Raw genomic sequence first — 22369 nt, 5'->3', positions numbered from 1 at the left:
AACTCCTAGATGTTACTTTTTTTTTCAAATGTATACACATGTGAACTATGCATTTGACATTTAATTTGAATAAATCAACAAAATAAAAGCAGAAGTAAGTTGAACATTAAATAGAGGAAAGTCTCGTAGTTCAAAAGAGTAAAAAATGATACAACACAAAAAATTAAAATAGTGTAATGGATAGCATTTGTACAATCTATGCATATTTTATATGCACTAGATTTAAATATAACATATACGTAATAATTCAAGAATAATTTTCAGCAATAGTAATAAGAAAATTTGAAAAAATCTCTCCTTCACGGATGCTATTTCTGTAGGTAAACTCTTGTAAATATGAGGCATTAAACAAGTCATTGCCAGTGCCAAACTGTCTCTTCAGTTTACTTTTGGCCCTCATCCATAAGTTTTCAACATTTTGTGTGAGAATATCAGAGTCATTTGGATCCACAAAGTTTTGTTCATGGATTATTACTGAATGTGAGTATATTCCATTTCTGATTCGGCTTATATTGGGGTATGCTGCCCAGCCATCTGAAATAATATGGCTACCGGACAGAATATACTGTGTTATTAAATTTTCCAGTGTTTGCACACTTCTGTCAGGTACTTCTACCATAAAACAGCGTCCACTGCCTTTTCAATACCTCCAAAGACCCAATGTTCTTCTCGCCACTGCCCATGGTGATACTTCCTGTGGAAGTATTTTGTTTCTGCGATTTCTATGACAATGGGATTTAAATCCTCATCCACCCAGCTGATTTGTGTTGCATTTCTAATGTTCGTTCCATTGGTCACACTCTTCTCGCATGAAATTGCACCAGTCAGCCTCACGGGACATCTGGTGTTGTGGCATGTCACAGGCCCAGCAATAAACGAGAATAAAATGACTCGTACTGTTACTAAACTGTTAGCGTTACTGTTACGAATATGAGCTCCTGAACTGAAGTAGACTAGTAGGCTGAGCAGAAGTGAGGAAACTGAAACGAAAGATAGATCTAGAAAAGTAGATTCTAGTCACTAGTGCCAGTGCCAATAGTATAGTAGTGAGTGAATACTCAGTAATACTAATACTAATACTGTTTTGTTTAGTGACTACTGCCAACTACAGCTTCAACTGATTTGTTTCCTATCTTATCTTATCTTATATAATACAGACGTTACTTCAAAAAAGAAGATGATTACGTCCTACGCGTCATGCATTTAGTCATGCATATTAACCAATGACTTAAATTCTGCCAAGTCACTGGTTTTCCTGGCTAGCTCAGGCAACCCATTCCATGCTCTAATAGCACTAGGGAAGAAGGAGTATTTGTACAAATTTGTCCTAGCATATGGGACGAGGAATGTGCCTTTATCTTTGTGTCTTTCAGAGTATTTTATTAAATTTTGTTTTTGTATTTGAAGATTATGGTTCAGTGTTTTATGTATGATTGCTACTTTACTTTTGAGCCTTCTGTCCTGAAGGCTTTCTAAATTTAGTGATTTAACTAAAGGTGTTACTCTAGTCAAATGTGAATATTCGTTTGTTATGAATCTCACTGCTCTATTTTGTGTCTGTTCCAGTTTCTTAATGTTTTCTTGAGTTGAGGGGTCCCAAACGGAGGATGCATATTCTATTATTGGCCTAACCAAGGTTAAGTAACATTTTAGTTTTATGTTCTTATTTGATTTATAGAAATTTCTTTTAATAAATCCTAATGCTTTGTTTGATTTTTTTGTAGTTTCATCAATATGTGGATTCCATGATAGTTTTTCATTTATTATAACACCTAGGTATTTTGCGTTTTTAGTCTGTGATACTGGTTTGCCATGAATAAGATAAGTGGAATTAATTTGTTTTAGTTTTTTTGTTACTCTTAACAACTGACATTTTTCTGGATTTACTAGATATATCTAGATCTAGTTTAGGACATCTATATCTATTCCATCTATATATAGATTAACTCGAAAGGTAAACCATGGTCATGGAACTAGATCTATATTTTATAGATCTATAGACTCTAGGTCTAATAATTTGAATTTCAAAAAGTTCGTTTTGTTTGTAGACCTAGGCACGATCTAGTTTTTGTAGCAAACCCTGCCTGGATGGCTGCCTGGTCGAGGATGGCTGCCTGGTCGTGCGGTTTGCACGCTGGACTGTCGTTCAGATTTATCGATGGTCCCGGGTTCAAACCCTGCCCGCTCCCATCCCCCGTCGTCCTGCGGGAGGTTTGGACTAGGAAGTAATTATCTTCAACTCTGAAGGAACATCCGAAACATGTAAAACATTTTACAAAACATTTTACAACCCACAGACCTGTATACAATCCTAACCATATACGAAAGATCAGTATCATAATATACATCTCTCTATATATATAGGTCTGCACGCTTGACATAGATACAAAATGGTAGCAACCAAATATCTTATATAATACAGACGTTACTTCAAAAAAGAAGATGATTACGTCCTACTAAATAGACTAGATTGACTCACTAGATTTACTTAAACTACTGATTTAGGTCTAGATCTACAGTGCGTAGCCGTAGAAATATAAGAAATTGACAGGTCTAGGTCTAGAATGTCATAATCTAGTAAATCTATTATAGTTGCTTATAATCTAGATCTAGATTTGAAGATGGAGAAGAGTATTTGTTTAGTTTATAAAATGTTTTACATATTTCGGATGTTCCTTCAGTCAAATCAGTGGGCTTCGCCTTCAGTCAGACTTTTAGGTTTTAGTCAGAGTTGAACTTGAAGTTAAAGATAGTTAAAGTTTACTTCCTAGCCCAAACCTCTCGCACGACCAGGTAGAGTAGAGGTATAATTTAATGAGTATTGAGTATGATTAATTGATTAATGATAGATTAGATTGAATTGATTCTTGAACTGGCAAAATGAACTAATCTCAAATAATTTACAAAGTTAATAAAGCTGGTAAAATTATACTTTATTTTATACTAGATCTATCTAAATTAGATCTTTTGACTTTTCTTAACTTTTCTAGATCTAAATTATTTAAGATTACTTAACTAGATCTATAGGCCTACAATTTAAAAAGTCTATTCTATAGTATTATTATAGTTATAGCCTATACTTATACTATTACACTAATTACAGTACTATACTCTGACTCCATTCTCAGTATATATCCCTATAAACAAAGCCCCATCAAAACCATTCTGGCGCGGTGTGGGGTAATAAGGTTTCATTGGGTAGATTGACCTACTTACAATCGCCCCTATAAAAACGTTAACGGATCGGTGTGGGATTTTAGTTATTGGGCCGTTAACGTCTTTCCGCTTTCGTGCCGGTGTGGGATTTCCCCAATCACGCCAGAACCAACATGATGAAATCTTTATTATAACATAAAAAACAATATTATGATGTTTTAAAATGTAGTATTAATCGTCTTAAAGCTAAATGTTGCTTTGAATCCTTTTTGTAAGTAATATTAAGATTTAAAAAAAAATTAATTAGGGTTCTATTGGGAAAATCCCTATCTGGAATAGTGAAGTTTTACCCGTATGGGCCCAATGCAGACTTTTCGTAATCAAATAGTGTATGTGTGTGTGTGTCTGATTTTTTAATGTGCGCACTAAAAAAATATATCTATAATCTATATCTAGTAATATTTAATCACACATATAATCTAAAGTTAAAGGAGAACATATTTGTTTTTTTTTTTGTTGTTTTTTTTTTTAGATTTAGATTTTAAAGAAAAAGTTTTATACATTTTAACATTTTTTTCGACCAATGAAAAAGAAGCATTTATTTCTTTTAAGCTCGCGATATTCGGCACAAACTGGATTATTCAGTCTTCACTCTAGAACGTACACACGTGGATCAAATTAGAGCTAGCTAGATCTAGATCTAAATCTGTTAAGTTATTAGTTATACTACAAGTTATAGAGCTATAGTCACTCTAGGTCTAGTCAATCTAGACTTTCATTAATATAATAGATCTATTATAAATAATTATATGAGCTGTACTTCTTGATATCAATGCATATCATCGGCATATGTTCTTCAACTCATGGCAGCAGCCATGGAAATTAAATTGGAATGGTCGTAACTTATGAGTTAAAGTCTTAAGCCTAGACTAGTTTTATTATAATATCTAATAGTAGTAATAGGCTACTAGATCTAGTACGATATAATATTATTAATATATATATATTATATATCTAGACTTGAGACCTATTAAATCTAGATTATTCTAGATCTAGACGACTTAACTTAAGTGATTAACATGCATGCGTTATGACTAGATTTACTATTTAGAATAGATTCTAGAATCTACCATGAATAGCATTTGCAGCAAAGAATTAGATTTAGTTAAGGACTTACTAGATCTAGATCTTAAATCTAAATCTACTACCTTTTAACTTTTAGGGCAGAATATTAGATCTAGTCTATATGCCTATCTAGTCACGTAACTGTAAACTAATACTTAGACTTAGGACTTTGGACACTTTGGTATATTAATATAATAATTATTATACTCATAGTACTCATACTCATATAGATTTTAGTTCTATTCTAATTCAAATATTTTGAGGTTAGAAAAAATTGACCTAGTTAGACTTATAAGATATACTAAGACTTAGTAAACTTAGATCTAGATCTAATAAAAGATAGTCTAGAATAGTCTAGATTCTAAATCTAGAATAGATGTTAGTTGTTATTAGAAAATTTAGTAGATATAGATTAATATAGAATAATATTTAATTATATATTGTTAATACAGACTGATCTTTAATTTTTTCATACTATAAAAGGCGATAGGTCATTTAGATTAAATAATTCTAGATCTAGTAACTAGTTATAGTCATAGACCTATAGACTTATAATCTTATAAAATAGAGATATTTACTTTGAAGAGACTAATGTACAATATTAGGCCTACACTCCAGATCTTGACAATCTAGTCTAGAGTTTAGAATGTTTAAATTTACACAAATAAATAAAATCAAACGTTTATATTGGTTTTAAAATTACAGATATTGAGATGTCTAGAAAAATATGTATATATATAGTATATATCTATATTACTATATAATAGACTAACACCACTAACGACTAACCCTATAGCTGCTATAGACTATAGCCCTATATTGACATTGTTTTTTGTTTTTTTTAATGTTCCTTCAGAGTTGAAGATATCTACTTGGTAGTCTAAACCTCAAAGGAGCTTAGGGAAGTGATGGCAGTTGCAGGGTATGAACCAGACGACCATGCAGAGACCAATGAGGCGACCAAACAGTCCATCGTGCATACCATATAACCAGGTCCAGGTAGCGTTAGATCTTTATTCACCAATACTCAATATATGTTAGATTTTATTTTTTGTAAATTTTAAAGACTCTAGGCTCTATGTAATAGAATTAAATAGATCTATACAGATCTAGAAATTCTAGATCTATAAACTAGACATAGATCTAGATTATATTTAGATCTAGCTAGAATATCTAGAGGTCTTAATACTAATTATTATATTATACATTTTTCTACAATTTGATCTAGGATTCATTCCTATCTAGCTAAGGCTTAGGCTTTTTAAAATTTCATTGTGTGGATACTGTTATAGAAAAAATACAGAGTCTCATCATTAGGCTATAGCAACAGTTTTTCTTATACACCATACCATAAACATTTCAGGATTTGTCTTTATTGTAATTTTATTTTGTTTGTATTTTTTTTTTTAGAATGTCAGTTTTCTTTAAGGGCAGCTGACAATAAGAATTGTCTATGTATGCACTACAGATGCTGTTCAATATCTTTTCATGAGGAAGCCTGCTCAAAAAGGTACGAAGAATAAATTTTTCTTTAAGATTACTGATCAGTGACACCCCCCCCCCCCCCCCCCCAAACCAAATGAAAATTTTAATGAGATCAAATCGATTAAATAAAAAAAATGTAAAATAAATGTTAATCTTGTGAAACAATGTTTGAGAGCAATATCTTCAGCTTTTTGTCATTTCACTGAGATTTAAGTTCATTATTAATTTGCATAAAAAATTATAATGAACATTTATACAATGAAAATAGGGCCTACATAGAATTGTTTTTGACCTAATGTCATTATATAGCAACAATCCTTCTTGTATACCTTACCTTAAACATTTTGTGTTTTGCCTCTATTGTAATATATTTTTTTTTTTGCATTCTTTAAACATTTTTTAAGTTTTTATTTTTTTTTTTTTTTAACAGATCGCCACATTTTCTTTAGGGGAAGTTGACATTAATCTTTTAGGTTAATAATAACCTATGCATGCAGTACAGATGCTGTTCATCATCTTTTCATAAGCAAGCCTGCTCAAGAAGGTAAGAATTAAATTTTGCTTTTAGATTACTGATCAGCAATCTGAAAGAAAATTTTTAATTTTAATTTTTTTTTTTTTTTTTGTTATGTTTTTTTTAAGTTTCACTGTGATAATTATTTTAATTCTAGAATAACTTTTCAGCCAACTTATTTTTAAAATTACCATAGAACTTTAATTACAACAGAATATAGTTGTATTAGTAAGAGCCTGTGATAAAGTTAATATAAATAAATTGGACAAAATATAATATTGAATGAATTGAAGCCTAGCTCGATCTAGTCTGCCATTGCACTTTTAGCATAGTCAAATACCAGTGCCACATTTGCTGACACCAATTCATAACATTTAATTTAAGGAGAAGATTGAACTCCAAATTTTGAAATACCATTAATTTTTGTGTTGCTTAATAGGCTTTAGAAGCAACCTAATTTTTGAGCACCGTTTATCATCAAGGGCTGGAAATATAACCGTTAAATAGTATGTCCACATAGATAAATGTAAGGTCTTCTGATGTTTAATTGTTAGATTCTTTTTATTATTAATACAGCTTGAAGGTAGTTTTATTACATGACTATAATATTTATTTGTTTGTTTGTTTGTTCCAGCTGCTGCATGGAAGTCAAAATATGAATTATTGCCACCAGTCTTGAAGTCAGCTTGTAAAGAATGCTAAGAATTGAATGAAAATGCTGTCTTGATATCTTGTTTGCGCTGTTATATTTGTCTTTTGTGTTGGTTAATTATTCCATGAATAAAAAATAAAAAAAAGTTAATTGTGTAAGTTTGATTTAAGAATAAATGATCAGAGCATGCAAGTCTTATATAGTACGTTACCAAAAATTGTATTGTTTGCTAGTGTTCAAACCCAAAAATGTAATTTAACTTGTTCATTACTTTATAAATATGTTGACATTATAGCTAGATGTATATAGAAATCATGCACTGATTCAATTATTATAATTTCCAAACAATTATGTCAAATAATTCTATTGCTAGATCTAAATCATCAGTGTGAAATTAGACCTATGTAAAAGGTTAAAAATCTCATACTAAACCATTGAGCTGCATTTGAACAAAAAGGGCATTATAAACAAAAAATCACTAATGAATTTGTTTTAAACTACAGTATTGAAAAACATTAAAGATTATTCCTAATTAAGCCATAATAAAATTTAATGACTGAACCATCGGAGACAGTATTTGCATGATAATACATAATTTAGCCCTAATAAATATTTCAGTTACTAAACCATTAGGGCCAGAATTGGACCGATAATGGCACAATAAGGGTTATCCCTAATTGAACCCTAATAAATATTTCAGTTACTAAACCATTCAGGCCAGCATCGGACCGATATTGGCACTATAAGGGTTATCCCTAATTGAACCCTAATTAATATTTCAATTACTAAACCATTAGGGCCAGCATCGGACCGATATTGGCACAATAAGGGTTATCCCTAATTGAACCCCAATGAAAATCTCAGTTACTAAACCACTGGGGCTAGTATGGGCTTGATTAGGGCGCGATTCTGGAAATCCCCAATGAATCCGGAAGTGGGTTTACCCATTCTGGGCCGATATTGGCACGATTAGGGTTGCCCGTATTGGTCCCTAATGGGAACCTAATGACGCCAATGTGCAAACGGTATGCGCACCCATTAGGGGCCAATTTGGGCTATTTAGGGCTGCAATTAGGGCAAAGGGGGATAACCCTAATTAAAACTGATACTGGGCCGTAATGGGCATGTTTATAGGGTAGAGTCTACAAATTAGAGTTTGAGTATAATATAGTATAGATCTACCATCTACTCAGAATATATAGATCTAAGACTAATAGAACTAAATTTATATTCTCTATAACTAGACTGATAGTGGTAGAGCGGTAGAGTCTAGATTTTATTTTTATAGATTCTGAGATTGTGATCATTCATTGTCTGTTGAGATGTTGTCATGACCATCTTCTTTCAGAAAAAGAAGATAAATCATAAAAGTCTTGATTGTATATACTAAAACTAGATCTAGGGGGCCTATGTAAAATGTTTTACATGTTTTGGATGTTCCTTCAGAGTTGAAAATAATTTACTTCCTAGTCAAACCTCCCGAAGGACGACAGGGGATGACAGTGGGCAGGGTATGAACCTGGGACCATTGACAAGTCAAAATGACAATCCAGCATGCATAAGGCTTGATCAGGCAGCCATTCTATAGTGTAGTATGGGCTATATATCTAGATATAATTGCATTCTATGGCTTCTATGGTCCTACAGGAATACAACTGTGAAGCTAAGTACTGAGACAATGAAGGATACAATGTCATACATATTACACATATAGATATAAAGGCTGCACTATAGGGACCATATTTTTAATGAGAGAAAATAGTGAATTAAATGTGACGAAAATAAAGAGCCGCATCGACCATGGCTAAACCAGTGACCCTAGAAACTGAAACTCTGCCTAGCAGTAAGGCAATACCAAACAAACTAATCTCTAGACCAGATGCCTTAAAAACATCTTTCTGTTCTAAAGTATTTTGCTAGCATGCATTTACCATCCTTGCACTCAAAATCACATTCCCCACCTAGCCCTGCCCCACCTCATTTGGTCCCTAGTGCTGCCTTTATATGTGTAATATGTATGTACGATGTACGGTCCTACAGCTATGCATATATATCCATTAAAAACACACACAAAAATTCTAGACTTAGAATTCAGATCTAGATCTCCTACTAACTACTGTTAATTAATTAATTATAGGTTTTATATAGCGCTACTTTCATGCTTATAGCATGCTCAGAGTGCTATGGTCTAATCTCATTTGTGGACCAGTGGGGGGGGGGGATCTGGGAGAAGGTTTTCTGTATTCCCATTAGGCGCTCAGTAAACACAACTCTCCTCAAGTCGGGCGTCGAACCTTGAGCCCCTTCTTAGGTAGCCGTGACTAGCCAAGTACTTAGTCTCTCGACCAGTTAACTAATTTAAAAAGTGTCATACAATTTATCTTAATTGACTACTAGATCAATTAGTTACTAGATCTAGATCATTTTGATATTGGCCGTTGACAGTGAGATACTTCTTTATCATTTTCTCCCATTCAGTATGAATCTGTTCTGTCAGCATGCAGACACCCCCTGTGGCCGGAAACCAAACCCCTCATCATCATCATCATCATCAAACTCCATTAGAGTGAGGACTTGAGAGGCTCAAATCCTCTCTTGCAAAAGCCCTGGACAGAAACCCTGCTGTCTTGCGTAGTGCATAAATGTTGCCATACAGGTCGAGAAGTGTGTGTTTCCCTGTAAGATCTAACGCTAAGGGAGTAAACCCTAACAGAAAATCTGGTTTTGGATTGGTTTGCTCTCTGGCAAACTCTTGCAGCCAACTGACCACAAATGGTGATGGTTTTCCATCCATCCAGTTCCGCATCTGCAACTTGTATATCACAATGTATATTTAATTTAATTAATGTATACATACTTGTCTAAATTAATATAAAATGTTAAATTTTGAAAAAAAACTTTTATTAACATTTTTTTTTTACTAAAAAAAAATAGGCGTCAACAACTAGTTAATTTCCTTATGTAACAAATTCAAAGAAAATGGAAAAATATGCAATTCTTAATACTTCATTGCTGCGTACCCTCAGTCTTCCCAGTCTAGCAGAGGGGAATGAAACAATTAGTGAAGTTGAAGAAATCAATGAGGTAGGAAATTTTATTGAATTTTTAATGTTCTTTTTGTTTTTAAACTGTTGCTCCAGGATGCGTAGTTGAGTTTAGATGCCTTGAAAATGGGGCAGAGTACAGAATAGTAATTTTGAAAAATTATGTTCTCTTAGTATCTAATCTTTACTTACTTAGATTTCATGCACTTCTGTGCATGGGGTTCCAAGCTGTTTCCACCAAGATCATCTCCAGTGACATCTTCAGTCTTATTACATCAGACTTCATGGTTTAAAGCTTTCTTGGATGCCAAGTAACATGTTTGACAAGAATGGCAGTTTCCCTTTTCCTTGTTTTGACCTCTAAGCCATCACTGACTTATGGGAATGTTTCAAAAAAATATATATAACATGACATCACTGACTTCTGGGAATGTTTAAAAAAGAGTATATAGATCATGACATCACTTACTTCTGGAAACATTAAAAAAAATGAAGAAGATGAACATTTACTTTAGTTGATAACAGAAGTAGTTGAAGAGTCCACCCTCTTCCATTTGCTTTTCTAATAAATTTGGCGAATTGAATAAAGTGACACACTACACACTTTTTGCTTGCTTTGTAACATAGCTTTAAATATCTTATTCAGAATATCCTGAGAATTGAATTTACTGTCAGCATGAAAGTCAGAATCCACCTTCACTAGTTAAAATATTATATTTTTTACATTCATTTTTTCTTTTACTTCTAAGGTGAAATCCTTACGTGAACAGGGCATTCATGCTGCCAAGACGTCTGATTTTGATGAAGCTGTTCAGTTTTATACTGAAGCCTTGGAAATTGACTCTGAAAATCTAAGTGTACTTCAAGCCAGAGCTCTAGCTTATTTAGAGCAAGGGAAAAATGCAGAAGCCTTAGCAGATGCAGAATCGATTTTAGCTCTTGATTCAGAAAATGCAAAGGTGATTATCTTTTTTTATCCTTGGGGCTTTAAGTGTAAAATGAAATAATAAACACATTCCCCATTGATCTCAGACAGAAAACATGCTACACCACTTTTAAGAAGAACATTAAGACCTATCTGTTTAAAACTTTCTTAGATTAACTGTCATTTTAGCTGTCGTGTTTGTGTTTGTAATGTTATTACAGCGCCTTGAGCCTACATTTTGTTTGTTAACAGCGCTTTATAAATAAAATTATTATTATTATTATTCGACTGTGATGTGACTTTCTTCTGATTTATTTAACTCTTGATATATTATCAAACATTTTTTAAACCTGATTTAGTTATAAGGAAAGCCAACAATGCTACTTTTTAACTTTAGCTGACAGTTTCTAGATATTCAGCGACTCTAATGTTCTTTCATCAACAGGGCTGCCTTCTGCAGGGTATTGCTTACAAAAGATTAAATATGTTAAAAGCTTCACTGGATGCATTGCTGTGTGCCCTTGACCTTGACCCCAACAATGCAGACAAAATAAGTGACCACCTTGCTTCCACGGTTGTTAGGATGTGCCAGACGACAGTCAGATTGGATGAAAACTTTCTCGGTAAGTTTGATTTTATTTTTGGGGCATGCTGGCTGAGTCGTAGAGTGCTTGGCTTTCAGACTAAGAGGTCTTGGGTTTGAATCTCTGTGAAGAAGGGGATTTTGAATTTCACGATGCCCCTGAGTCCAATGGGCGGATGAGATTAGTTTTGGAAATTAAAGTCGGTTGGTCGTTGTGCTGGCCACCTAACACCTTGTTAACAGGTGGCAATAGAAACAGATGACCTTTACATCATCTGCTCCATAAAAACAAGGCCTGAAAGGATTACTTTACTTTACTTTATATGCTATTACAATTTACAAATAATTTGCTAAAAGCACAATTCTTTTTTGACCAGCAATGAATGCCTATGAGAAATTATGTGAGTTGGGAGTGATTCTTTATCAAAACAAAAAGTATGAAGCTGCCATCAGTGTGCTAGATGCTGCCAGAAAAATTCAGACCAATCAAAAAGGGATAACTCTGCGTGTCCTCTTGACATTGGCCAATGCCCATTCCCAGTTAATGCATGTCGACACAGCCATCAGCTTGTTTCAAGAAACTTGGGGACTGGCTCTAGCAAACCATGACCATGTAGGTAGCATTTTCTTTTTGTGTAACAAATGCTATTCAAAAAACTTTTTTAAACACTATTCCTAACATCTTTTTAAACACTTTTTTTTTATCTCAGTTCTCAAAACTTATTCAATACCATTTCTAAAACTTATTTTAGAAACTTAAGTAAAAAGTAAAACAATACATAGGATGACTGAATCAGAACTTACAAATACGAAAACATAACTTAAAAAATACTCAGAAGGAAAAAGAGATAAAGGAATATTTCTTATTCCACCTGTTACGACAGATTAGTACACTTGCTTCTTTTGTCCTTAGTGCCAATAGAGCATTGAATGCATTGCCTGAATCAGCCAGGAAAATCAATGACTTAGCAAAGCTTAAGTCACTGATGAACATGCATGACTAGATTGTAGGACATTTTTATCTTATTTTTAATTTGGAATGAATTTGTGTGATTTATAAGATAAGATAATATAAGATAATATAAGATAAGATAATATAAGATAATATAATATAAGAACAATTTTTTTACATTTTTTCCAAAACCTTTTCAACACCGGGAGACATGGTGGCTGAGTGGTAAAGTACTTGACTTCTGAACTGGGAGTCCTGGGTTTGAATCCTTGTGAAGACCGGGATCTTCGGGTTGCCTCTGAGTCCAATCAGCTCTAATGGACCTGACATAAGTTGGGGAAAAGTAAAGATAGTTGGTCATTATGCTGGCCTCATGACACCCTCGTTAACTGTGGGCCATAGAAACAGTTGATCTTTACATCATCTGCCCCATAGATCACTAGGTCTGAAAGGGGAACTTTTCTTTACTTTTTAACACCAATCCTAACATACATAACAACGCAATCTTTTCTTAGCTTAATTTGTATTACTATTCTTCTTATTCTTACTGTATGATTACATCATTACAGCATTATTTGCAATATTATTAATTTCATAATTCTGAACAACATTTTCATTATGTTTTTTTTTCACTAGGTATTTGATACTGTAGTTGTATTTATCTACCAAAAATCTTTTGCCTTTATTGGCCTAATTGTATTAATAAAACTTAAACCTAATATTAATGTGTCTTTCATGTTTCCAAGGCATACCAAACCAAATGTCTTGTCAACATTGCAACTTTGCACCTGAGCAATGGGGACACACACATGGCTATCATCTTTTATGAGAAACTTTTACACCTGGAGGCAGAACTTGCAGAAGAATCTGGCCACCAAGGGAGTTGGCCAGATTACTGGACCAAAGAGCTTCAGTGTGGCCTTCACCTTAACCTAAGCATAGCTTACAAAGCAGTAGGCAACCTTGCGTCTGCTGTTGTGCATGCAAAAAAGTGAGTGGATATAAAGTAAACAAATAATTCTATTTAAACTTTAAATATTTTTAAATTCCCTTTAGACTAAGTTCCCCTTTCAAACCTTGGAATCTATAGGGCAGATGATGTAAAGCTGTGGCCAGAATAATGACCAACTGCCTTTACTTTTTCCCAACTAATGTCAGGTATCCATCAGATTTGGGTGGACTTAAAGGAGCCCTAAAGATCCTGAAAGTCTTCACCAGGATTCGAACCTGTGACTCCTCAATTCGGAATTAGCTTTACCACTCAGCCACTGCACCTCACTTTAGATTTAACTCTTAAACAAATATTTTCCTCGGCTATGTACTCAATATCAGGTTGGAGGGTTCACTATGAGATGAACTGTGCAGTGGTCTACAGATCAGTCAGCTGTCTATACAGATTGACTTCTAAACAGTATTCTGGCTAGTGTCTTGTATGGGCCTCTCTATAAAGTTTGCTGCTTTGAACAGCATGCTCTGAATTCTCTGGAGACATTCCACAAGGGCATGTTTTGCTAGTTCCAATGTTCAGCTTTCGGATTGTGTTGTCTCATTCTGTTGTGATCTGTTTATGGTAAACAATTGACTTGTTGATCATTTCAGGATAGCTTGTAATCTACAGGAAATAAAAACTTGTTGGTTAAATCCTGAAAGTGTTTCAAATGTTTCCCTACAGGTACATGAGGCTAGCTGAGACCTTGAATCTGGAAACCAAAATGGTGGCAGACTCCCATCACAATGTTGGAGTCCTGAATGAAATCATAGGTACCGGTAGTTAGTTTTACACTTTATCATTTTATAGTGACTACTTGTGAGTTTCTATTACCCAGTGCAATCTTCTTTCTTTTGATTTTTGACTTCAAGGCATAGTGAAGTGTTTTTCCTGGTTAGTTAGTCAATTCTAGCAATATAATAATAATAATGATCTTTATTATCCATCAGGAAATTAGTTTTACAATTGTGCATTACAAACAACAATACAGCGTACATTATTAGAGCAAACTTTTTTTTACAATAGCCCACAAGATATTCATACCCCAGTTTCTTGTAAAATTACATTTAAAATTGACAACATTTGTTCTGTCAAACAGATTGAAAGATGTAGAGGTCAACAGTTGAACAATTATAATGTCTTAGACCAGCGGTTCTCAACCTTTTATGCTCAGTGACCCCTTTTTACAATCCCCCACTCTTCCGCGACCCCCGCACACACACACATATACAGCAATAGAAGAATAGACAATAACAATCCATATTTTCGATGGTCTTAGGCGACCCCTGGCAAATCGTCAATCAACCCCCAAGGGGGTCGCGACACACAGGTTGAGAACCCCTGTCTTAGATAGTGTTGTTCTAATCATTTAATTTTACCAAAATATCTATTGAAATATGTTTAAATTCATCTCAATGCAATCATTTGTAACTAGAGCAAAGTCTTTTAAATCCTGACAATGTTTTTAAACTTTTAATATAACTTTTTTAGTTTCATTTTCCATTAGGCCCTATTTCTATATTTACTTTATAAAGATTTTATATCATAGGAAATTATCAAGAGGCCATTCAGTCTTACAATGTATTTCTACAAAAGTCTCAGGCCACTTGTAATCAGAAGTCTATTGGACAAGCTTATGGGTAAGTATATTGGCTATTCTGAGTTTATTAACACAGTCATCTCATCATCATTTTTGCAGAAGTTTTTGACATTATCCCTGTAAAATATTTTCACTAGATGATAGTTTCCTTCATCCTTGTACATTTAATAGCAGTCTTGCTAGTTACACTGATTGTAAAAAGGCAAAGCAGATGTAGTTTGTAAAAGAATACAATAATTACTAGTATGTCTGTTAAACAAGGGCATGGTGGCCGGGTGGTTACGCGCCTGTCTTCAAATCTCAATGAAGACTGGGATTTTAAATTTCAGGATTTTAAGGGACTAATGATGATAATGAAAGTTAATTTGCAACATTTAGCAAAATTGCCTTGTTTCAAAACAATGTTACTAACTCTGTGAAACTCACTTGTTTTATAACAATTTTACTAACTCTGTGAAATTCCCTTGTTTCATAACAATGTTACTAACTGTGTGAAATTCCCTTGTTTCATAACAATGTTACTAACTGTGAAATTCCCTTGTTTCATAACATTGTTACTAACTCTGTGAAACTCCCTTGTTTCATAACATTGTTACTAACTCTGTGAAATTCCCTTGTTTCATAACAATGTTACTAACTGTGAAATTCCCATTTCATAACAATGTTACTAACTCTGTGAAACTCTCTTGTTTCATAACATTGTTACTAACTCTGTGAAACTCCCTTGTTTCATAACATTGTTACTAACTCTGTGAAATTCCCTTGTTTCATAACAATGTTACTAACTCTGTGAAATTCCCATTTCATAACAATGTTACTAACTCTGTGGAATTACCTTGTTTCATAACAATGTTACTAACTCTGTGAAATTCCCTTGTTTCATAACAATGTTACTAACTCTGTGAAATTCCCTTGTTTCATAACAATGTTACTAACTCTGTGAAATTCCCTTGTTTCATAACAATGTTACTAACTCTGTGAAATTCCCTTGTTTTATAACAATGTTACTAACTCTGTGAAACTCCCTTGTTTCATAACAATGTTACTAACTCTGTGAAACTCTCTTGTTTCATAACATTGTTACTAACTCTGTGAAACTCCCTTGTTTCATAACAATGTTACTAACTCTGTGAAACTCTCTTGTTTCATAACATTGTTACTAACTCTGTGAAACTCCCTTGTTTCATAACAATGTTACTAACTCTGTGAAACTCCCTTGTTTCATAACATTGTTACTAACTCTGTGAAACTCCCTTGTTTCATAACAATGTTTCTAACTCTGAAATTCCCTTGTTTCATAACAATGTTACTAACTGTGTGAAATTCCATTGTTTCATAACAATGTTACTAACTGTGAAATTCCCATTGTTTTCACTATCTTGATTATTGAACAGAGTTGTATTTTGTATCCATTACCACTTTTTGCTTGTTATAAGAAAATGTTTTGTTTCGTTTAGGAAATGCTTGTCATTTTAACACAACTTCAATACATTTGTTTTTAGAATAAAAATTAATACATTTTTGGATGACAAAATGAGACTCACTGACTGTCGGAAACTTAAATAGACCCACAACAGACAATGGCTTTGTCCGCATCAGGTGTGACAAATTATGCGGGTCACAACTGGGTTTGTGTGGTCATGTGAAATACTGCACTCATCCTTAATCTTTGGAATTATTAGGCAATTACTGTAGACTAAAAGCTAACTCCAAGTCACATAGTTCTAGGTCTAGAAAGTATTTATTATACTGATTGAATAAATAATGCTATTTATTATACTAACAAAAAGAGTAATTACAAATATAAAAAAACAGCCTGTTTTTTATCAAATAATAATATTGTGCTACAGTCATCTTATTTGTAAGCCATATTGCAGTCTTTTGATGTGATATCTTCAAGTACAGTTTCTTGTAATCATTTATTTTTTAATTCATCTAGGTGTCTGGCCAGTGTCCATGCAGCACTGAAGAAATATTCTCTAGCACTGGGCTTTCACAAGCAACATCTTGCTATAGCTACAGAGCTTAAAGACAGGAAGATGATGGCTGTGGCTCATGAAATGTTTGCTGATACTTTGTGTTTGATGGAAGATTTCAAGTAAGACTTGAGTTCTTTCATGTAATGTTTCTACATGCTTTTAGTTGTCATGCTCCAATACATGAATGTGTATCAAGAAATTTCATAGTTTAAAAAAACTTTAAAAAATACATTAATTTGTCTGAAAGTGTATTTGATGTGCACCAAACTTTGATTTTTACAGCCAAGCCTTGGAGCATTACACTCAGGTGTTGAGTCTGTGTCGTAATGTTGATAACTCTAGTGTTGCCAGGGCTCAGTGTAAGATGGCCGCAGCTTACAAAAACATGGGACAAACCCAGTACAGTCTGTATTACTGCAAGTAAGCTACTATAAGTCTGCCCCAATAGAAATAGTCATGCATTACTTAAGATTGCATAAAGACAAGTAACTAAATATCTAGAGCTAAGTTATCTCTTCCTGTGGTCCCTTTGGGGCATAGGCCACGAACCAGCTTCCTTAAGGCTTACAAGTTCTGGGTAAGTTTCTTCAACTGTCCCCATATCTTGCCCATCTGTTCTGCAAATGCTTCCAAATCACAGTGTTATGTATTCCTGGGCAGTCTGCTCTTCCTCTTTCTTTCCTTGGGGGGTTCAAGGTGAGGGCTTGCCTTGTAATGTTTGATGCAGGCTTGTGATGGGTGTGATCTATTCACCTCCAGCATCTCTGAAAGATATCTTTTTCAAGAGCTAAGTATTTATTGATAATTAATAAACAAACCATCGCTGAGACATGATGTGGAGTTTCTTTCTGAATAGTAATGTCTTCTTTGATTGGTTGAAACTGTTTGGGTGATTCAAAAAGAAAATCTCTTAAAAGATGAATGTCACATTCCCTAGAAAACAAATAATAGTATTTTTTATGTTTTTTTATTGTGTTAAGTTGAAATTAACTGTTAGCTAGATTGCTGCTCTTCAGACTGAAAAACTAATATATACATATATACCGGTATATATATATATATATATTTTTTTGTTTTTTCTTCATCATTAGTTAGTTTTTTGAGAAATAAAAATTGTTCCATTGCTTAAATTTTATTCCTTTTTTGTTTTTGAAATAGTCTGCAAAAAATTAAGATATTAATAAGTCAAATCTTATAGACTTTCTTTGTTGTTAGTTGTATGGTCAGTCTAATTAACTGACGACTAAACAAACCTATCACGTTTCATCTTCTCTTCAGGGAAGCTTTATCCCTTGCTGAACGATTTGGCTTCACTGACCTAGAAATCCTTGCTGAGTATTACAAAGCCTGCATACTGAAAGATAGTTCTCAATTTCTGGAGACTGATGAAGCACAAAAGATTTTTATGAAGCTTATACCTTATCTAGGTCAGTGAGGGAAGAAAGTTCTTACATTGTTGTTTCCTAGTTTGTGGTGGTGTGGGGGGGGGGGGGGGGGGGGGATTTCATAAATAAATAAAAGAAAAATTAAGTGTGAATAAAGTGTGTCTTTAGATAAAGGCGAGATGTAAAGTCTAGATCTATGACTGACGAAATAAAATAAAAAGTCATGTGTAAAGTGTGGTGTCCCTTTTGAACTGGTATAGGAAAGGAGAAAGAGATGTGACCTGGATGCAAAAAAAAACTTTGTCCGCAGGGGGTTTATATGAGTTCTCTTTTCATTGCCCTTGCATGTTTTTAGCGAGGGCTTTTTTTTTCAGGCCTCAGATTGTGTCCCATGACCTTTGTAAGATCTCTCCAGAGATCTTTCTTTCAGAGGCCGTCTGCTGCCAGCTACTTTCCTCTTTGCCAGTGAAGGTGAAATGGCACTTAAATTGATCTTCATAGTGCTTTGTTTTTCTATGAAATTTTTGACTCACTTATTTATTATATTTTTTAAGTCCCAATGCTACAGACTATTCTTAGAAATGTCTTTAAATATAGAAACCTTGAAGTGAAGATTGATTGTAGCAGTTTTCTGTAGTGTTCAAGGGGCAGACAACTTCCTGTGACTTAACTCATGAAATAAAAGCCCTTCTAATCCCCATTTTAAATATGGGTCTTTGGTATATGAGCGAACCTGATAACTAAAGAGGATTGACCTTACCAAAAATTTTTGTAGTGATAAAAATCATTGTATTATTACCCATTTCAAGATAGCTAATTTCTTTTCTTACACAGAAGAGAAAATCTCGAAGCATATAGAAGAAGATTCCTTTTGTCCAGAAGTGTATGAGGAACAGCTAAGCCAATGCTATGATGGAATGCAGACTATCTTGTCAGTGATGTCAAACAAGATGGCGTGCTTGCAGTATGCTGAGGCACAGCGCAAACGAACAGTGATCTCTCTTCCAAACTTCCAGGCCACGTGTAGGGCAGGCAATCACAGCCTTGACCTCATGCTTGAGGTTATATGAATAATTAAATTCAATTATTTTGTGTGTCCCTTTGCATATTAATTAGTGTCTTCACTCTACTAAGTCACTAGCTGATTCAGGCAATGCATTAGGAAAGAAAGAGCACTTATATTAATTCATCCTAGGATCTGGAATAAGAAATAGTCCTTTATCTTTATGTCCTTCTATTTTTCCTTGGCACAGACTGTTTTGTAGTGATATACTGCTGACATTTAAAGGATCAATAAATGGAAAGCAAAAAAATAAATTTCAATGAAAACAAAACAAAAATGTGTTATTATGTTATTAACTGCTTAAAAAAGGAATAATACCTGTATAATCAAGGAGGTTTTGTTATCTTCAAGAGCTAGAACTTACTATAAGTTTGTTTTCAAGAAGTGATTTAAAAATCTAGAATTAAATGTTTGATATATTTTATCTTTGTATTTTAGTTTCACTATATTAGTTTTTGTGAAATATATTTGCTTAGTTTATAGACGTTTTCAATTGCTTTTCTTCAGGTTTGGGGTACTGATCATATGAATCGAATAGTTTCATCCCAGAATGCAACAGTTTTGTATTATTCATTATTAGACAACATCCTGTTACTTTGGGTACTCTCTCCTGGACAAGGTGTGACCCGATTTTATTCTACCAAAGGTTCAAGCCAAAATTTAACTAAGAAAGTAAGAAAAACATTTAACAAGCTTTTTTATAGCTTTTAAAAATAAATTGGATTAACAAATTGGACCATAATCTGTTATTGTCTGTCCATTATCATTAAAAAAAATAAATTCAATAAGTACTTATTATGACAGATTAGTGTCAAATAGGGGTTCACCGGATAGTCGCTCCGGCTCAGGCTTCTGCCGAATATCCGGCATTTTTTACTATCTGGTGCTATTCGGCTCCGGTCGGATATCACTACCGGATAGTAAAAAGTACACCTATTTAATATGCATAAAGTGGACCTCGTTCCATTAATGTCTGTTGTAGAATGTATTAATGTTTATATTAAAACAAAATAATGTGCATAAAAATAGAGCCATTATAAATATGCACCAAACATCGTTTATTATAAAGACAAGGCGTGTTAATAACTTAATATAAATCATAAATGGAAATTTACATCATAAATGCGCTTTACATACAGAGCAGCAATGGCTGGCACTTTTTTTTTTCAATTTGTCTTGACCTTTGAGTAGGTTAGTTAACATGTTAAAATGCAACATTCCTTGACTACGTCATGCTGACCAGACGTCTGTCTAGCTGTGCGGGTATATCTCCAGAGGTAGAGATGAACAACTCCCACCCCTTTTATTTGTTTAGTCCATCACATTGAGTTTTTTTTTATAGGCAGGTGACCATAAATGCGATGGACGTAGGTGTAATGTCATCGTATTGACACTCTCTAGAGGTCGCACCTTTCGAGGGAACTGAGTTTGTTTATTTAGTAGTTAATCTTAATTACTGGGGCTGGACTACCATAGCCACACCTCTAAGGTAACTAGGTATAATTCCAGATGAACAACTCCCTCCACCTTTTATTTGTTTAGTCCATCACATTGAGTTCATTGATTGACAGGTGACCACAAGTCAGATACGATGGACGTAAGCACTTCATAGAGGTCACACGAATGGATTTCAAGCCAAACATCTACACGGTATCCGGACAAAGAGTTTGCTTATTTGGAGAAAAATCTTAATCACGTGGTTGGGCTAGAGGACACACCTTTTCAAGTGTGCCGAGTTACTTGAGCATAAATCTCAATTAGTAAGCTGGACTAAAGATCACAGCATCTAAACGAGTCTTTAGCTACACAGAACACAAACCGCAAGATTATATAGCCCAGTAAGCCAGTAACTAATTATTTTGTAGAAGACACGACCAGGGCTATCTTTAAATGGAGAACTAAATACCCCCTACGCTTTATTTTATTTCTTTGGTCCTTGACACCCAATTTATTGATAGACATTGACCATTTTTTAAGCCAGAATGAAAACACACAACGTGCTATAACAAAGGATATTACACTGTCAATAAATATTACAGTTAAATAATTTTTCTAATGTGTTAACTTGAATATTATTCCTGCAAATATGTGTCTTGATTTGATAATAATATTCTTAATAATTTGTGACAGTCAATTAACTCCTTGTTATTACTATTTTTTTTTACTTAAGATGCGTACTTAGCCACTGTGTATCAGGCTAGGACGACTTTTACACATAAATAACGGAAAAACTTACAGTAAATTTTAAAATCGCATAAAATAAATTGAATAATAGTACCGCAGATAGATCTAGCAAACAAAGAAACAATATGCTGGAGTGTAAAAAAAACAAAAAACAACCCTTGACCTCTAACTAGTGGACGGGTATAATTTATCTACATGCTTGACTGACCATGCCAATGTGTTATCTTTTTTGACTGACACCCAACTCTATTGCGTGCGTATGCTCAAGGAAAAAACAATGCGTGATGGTTAACACAAACAACTATACACACTACACTAGGACTACATGTGTAGGCTCACTAGGTATATCTGACCAGGTTGTTGGTCTGAAATTCATGAACACATACATGCGACCACTATACAAGCAGATTGCACTTTACTTATGAGATTTACATTAGTAACTAGTTAAATATATACTAACATTATTTACATTGACCTTCCTACACACATCCTTTACATACACACAGACACACTCATGCCATACAGATTTTTAGAAATACTGTTAAACTTGAATAAATCAATCAGTAACAGAGTTTAAAACAATAACCTTTATAAAAGGAAAAAAAATAATACCAACCAATATAGGTCACATGTTATTTAACAGTTTCGTAAAATGTTCAGCAACACAAGCTATTAACAAGACACTTAGGGCTCCGGCTCCGTCCCCGGCTGAATATCAAATTTTACTATCCGGT

At 33.8% G+C, this 22369-nt stretch overlaps 1 protein-coding gene and 1 long non-coding RNA gene across 4 annotated transcripts in view; both read left to right on the top strand.

Moving 5' to 3' along the window:
* Positions 1-3700: 3700 nt before the first annotated feature.
* Positions 3701-7541, top strand: LOC106076340 (uncharacterized). Of its 3 annotated transcripts, none has more exons than XR_008779704.1 (5): positions 3701-4051; positions 5138-5280; positions 5692-5791; positions 6197-6310; positions 6915-7541. It is a non-coding gene; the product is annotated as an uncharacterized LOC106076340 (long non-coding RNA). The 3 variants fall into 3 exon arrangements; XR_008779703.1 differs by having other exon boundaries at positions 3704-3864; positions 6915-7179; XR_008779705.1 differs by lacking the exon at positions 3701-4051 and adding an exon at positions 4221-4462.
* Positions 7542-9867: 2326 nt separating this feature from the next.
* The window catches only part of LOC106064618 (tetratricopeptide repeat protein 28-like), a 30667-nt gene continuing 18165 nt past the window's right edge, over positions 9868-22369 (top strand). Inside the window, exons 1-12 of the mRNA XM_056040535.1 lie at positions 9868-10016; positions 10726-10935; positions 11347-11524; positions 11862-12097; positions 13183-13427; positions 14109-14197; positions 14974-15064; positions 16964-17122; positions 17286-17423; positions 18282-18430; positions 19223-19449; positions 19959-20123. Coding sequence (XP_055896510.1) covers positions 9912-10016; positions 10726-10935; positions 11347-11524; positions 11862-12097; positions 13183-13427; positions 14109-14197; positions 14974-15064; positions 16964-17122; positions 17286-17423; positions 18282-18430; positions 19223-19449; positions 19959-20123 — 1992 coding nt within the window. The 5' untranslated portion in view covers positions 9868-9911. The remainder of the gene's footprint in view (positions 10017-10725; positions 10936-11346; positions 11525-11861; positions 12098-13182; positions 13428-14108; positions 14198-14973; positions 15065-16963; positions 17123-17285; positions 17424-18281; positions 18431-19222; positions 19450-19958; positions 20124-22369) is intronic.

Source organism: Biomphalaria glabrata, chromosome 9 (assembly GCF_947242115.1).
Source record: "Biomphalaria glabrata chromosome 9, xgBioGlab47.1, whole genome shotgun sequence".
Taxonomy (NCBI): domain Eukaryota; kingdom Metazoa; phylum Mollusca; class Gastropoda; family Planorbidae; genus Biomphalaria; species Biomphalaria glabrata.
The sequence above is the reverse complement of the archived record's forward strand: the minus strand, read 5'-3'. Positions and strand labels throughout refer to the sequence as shown.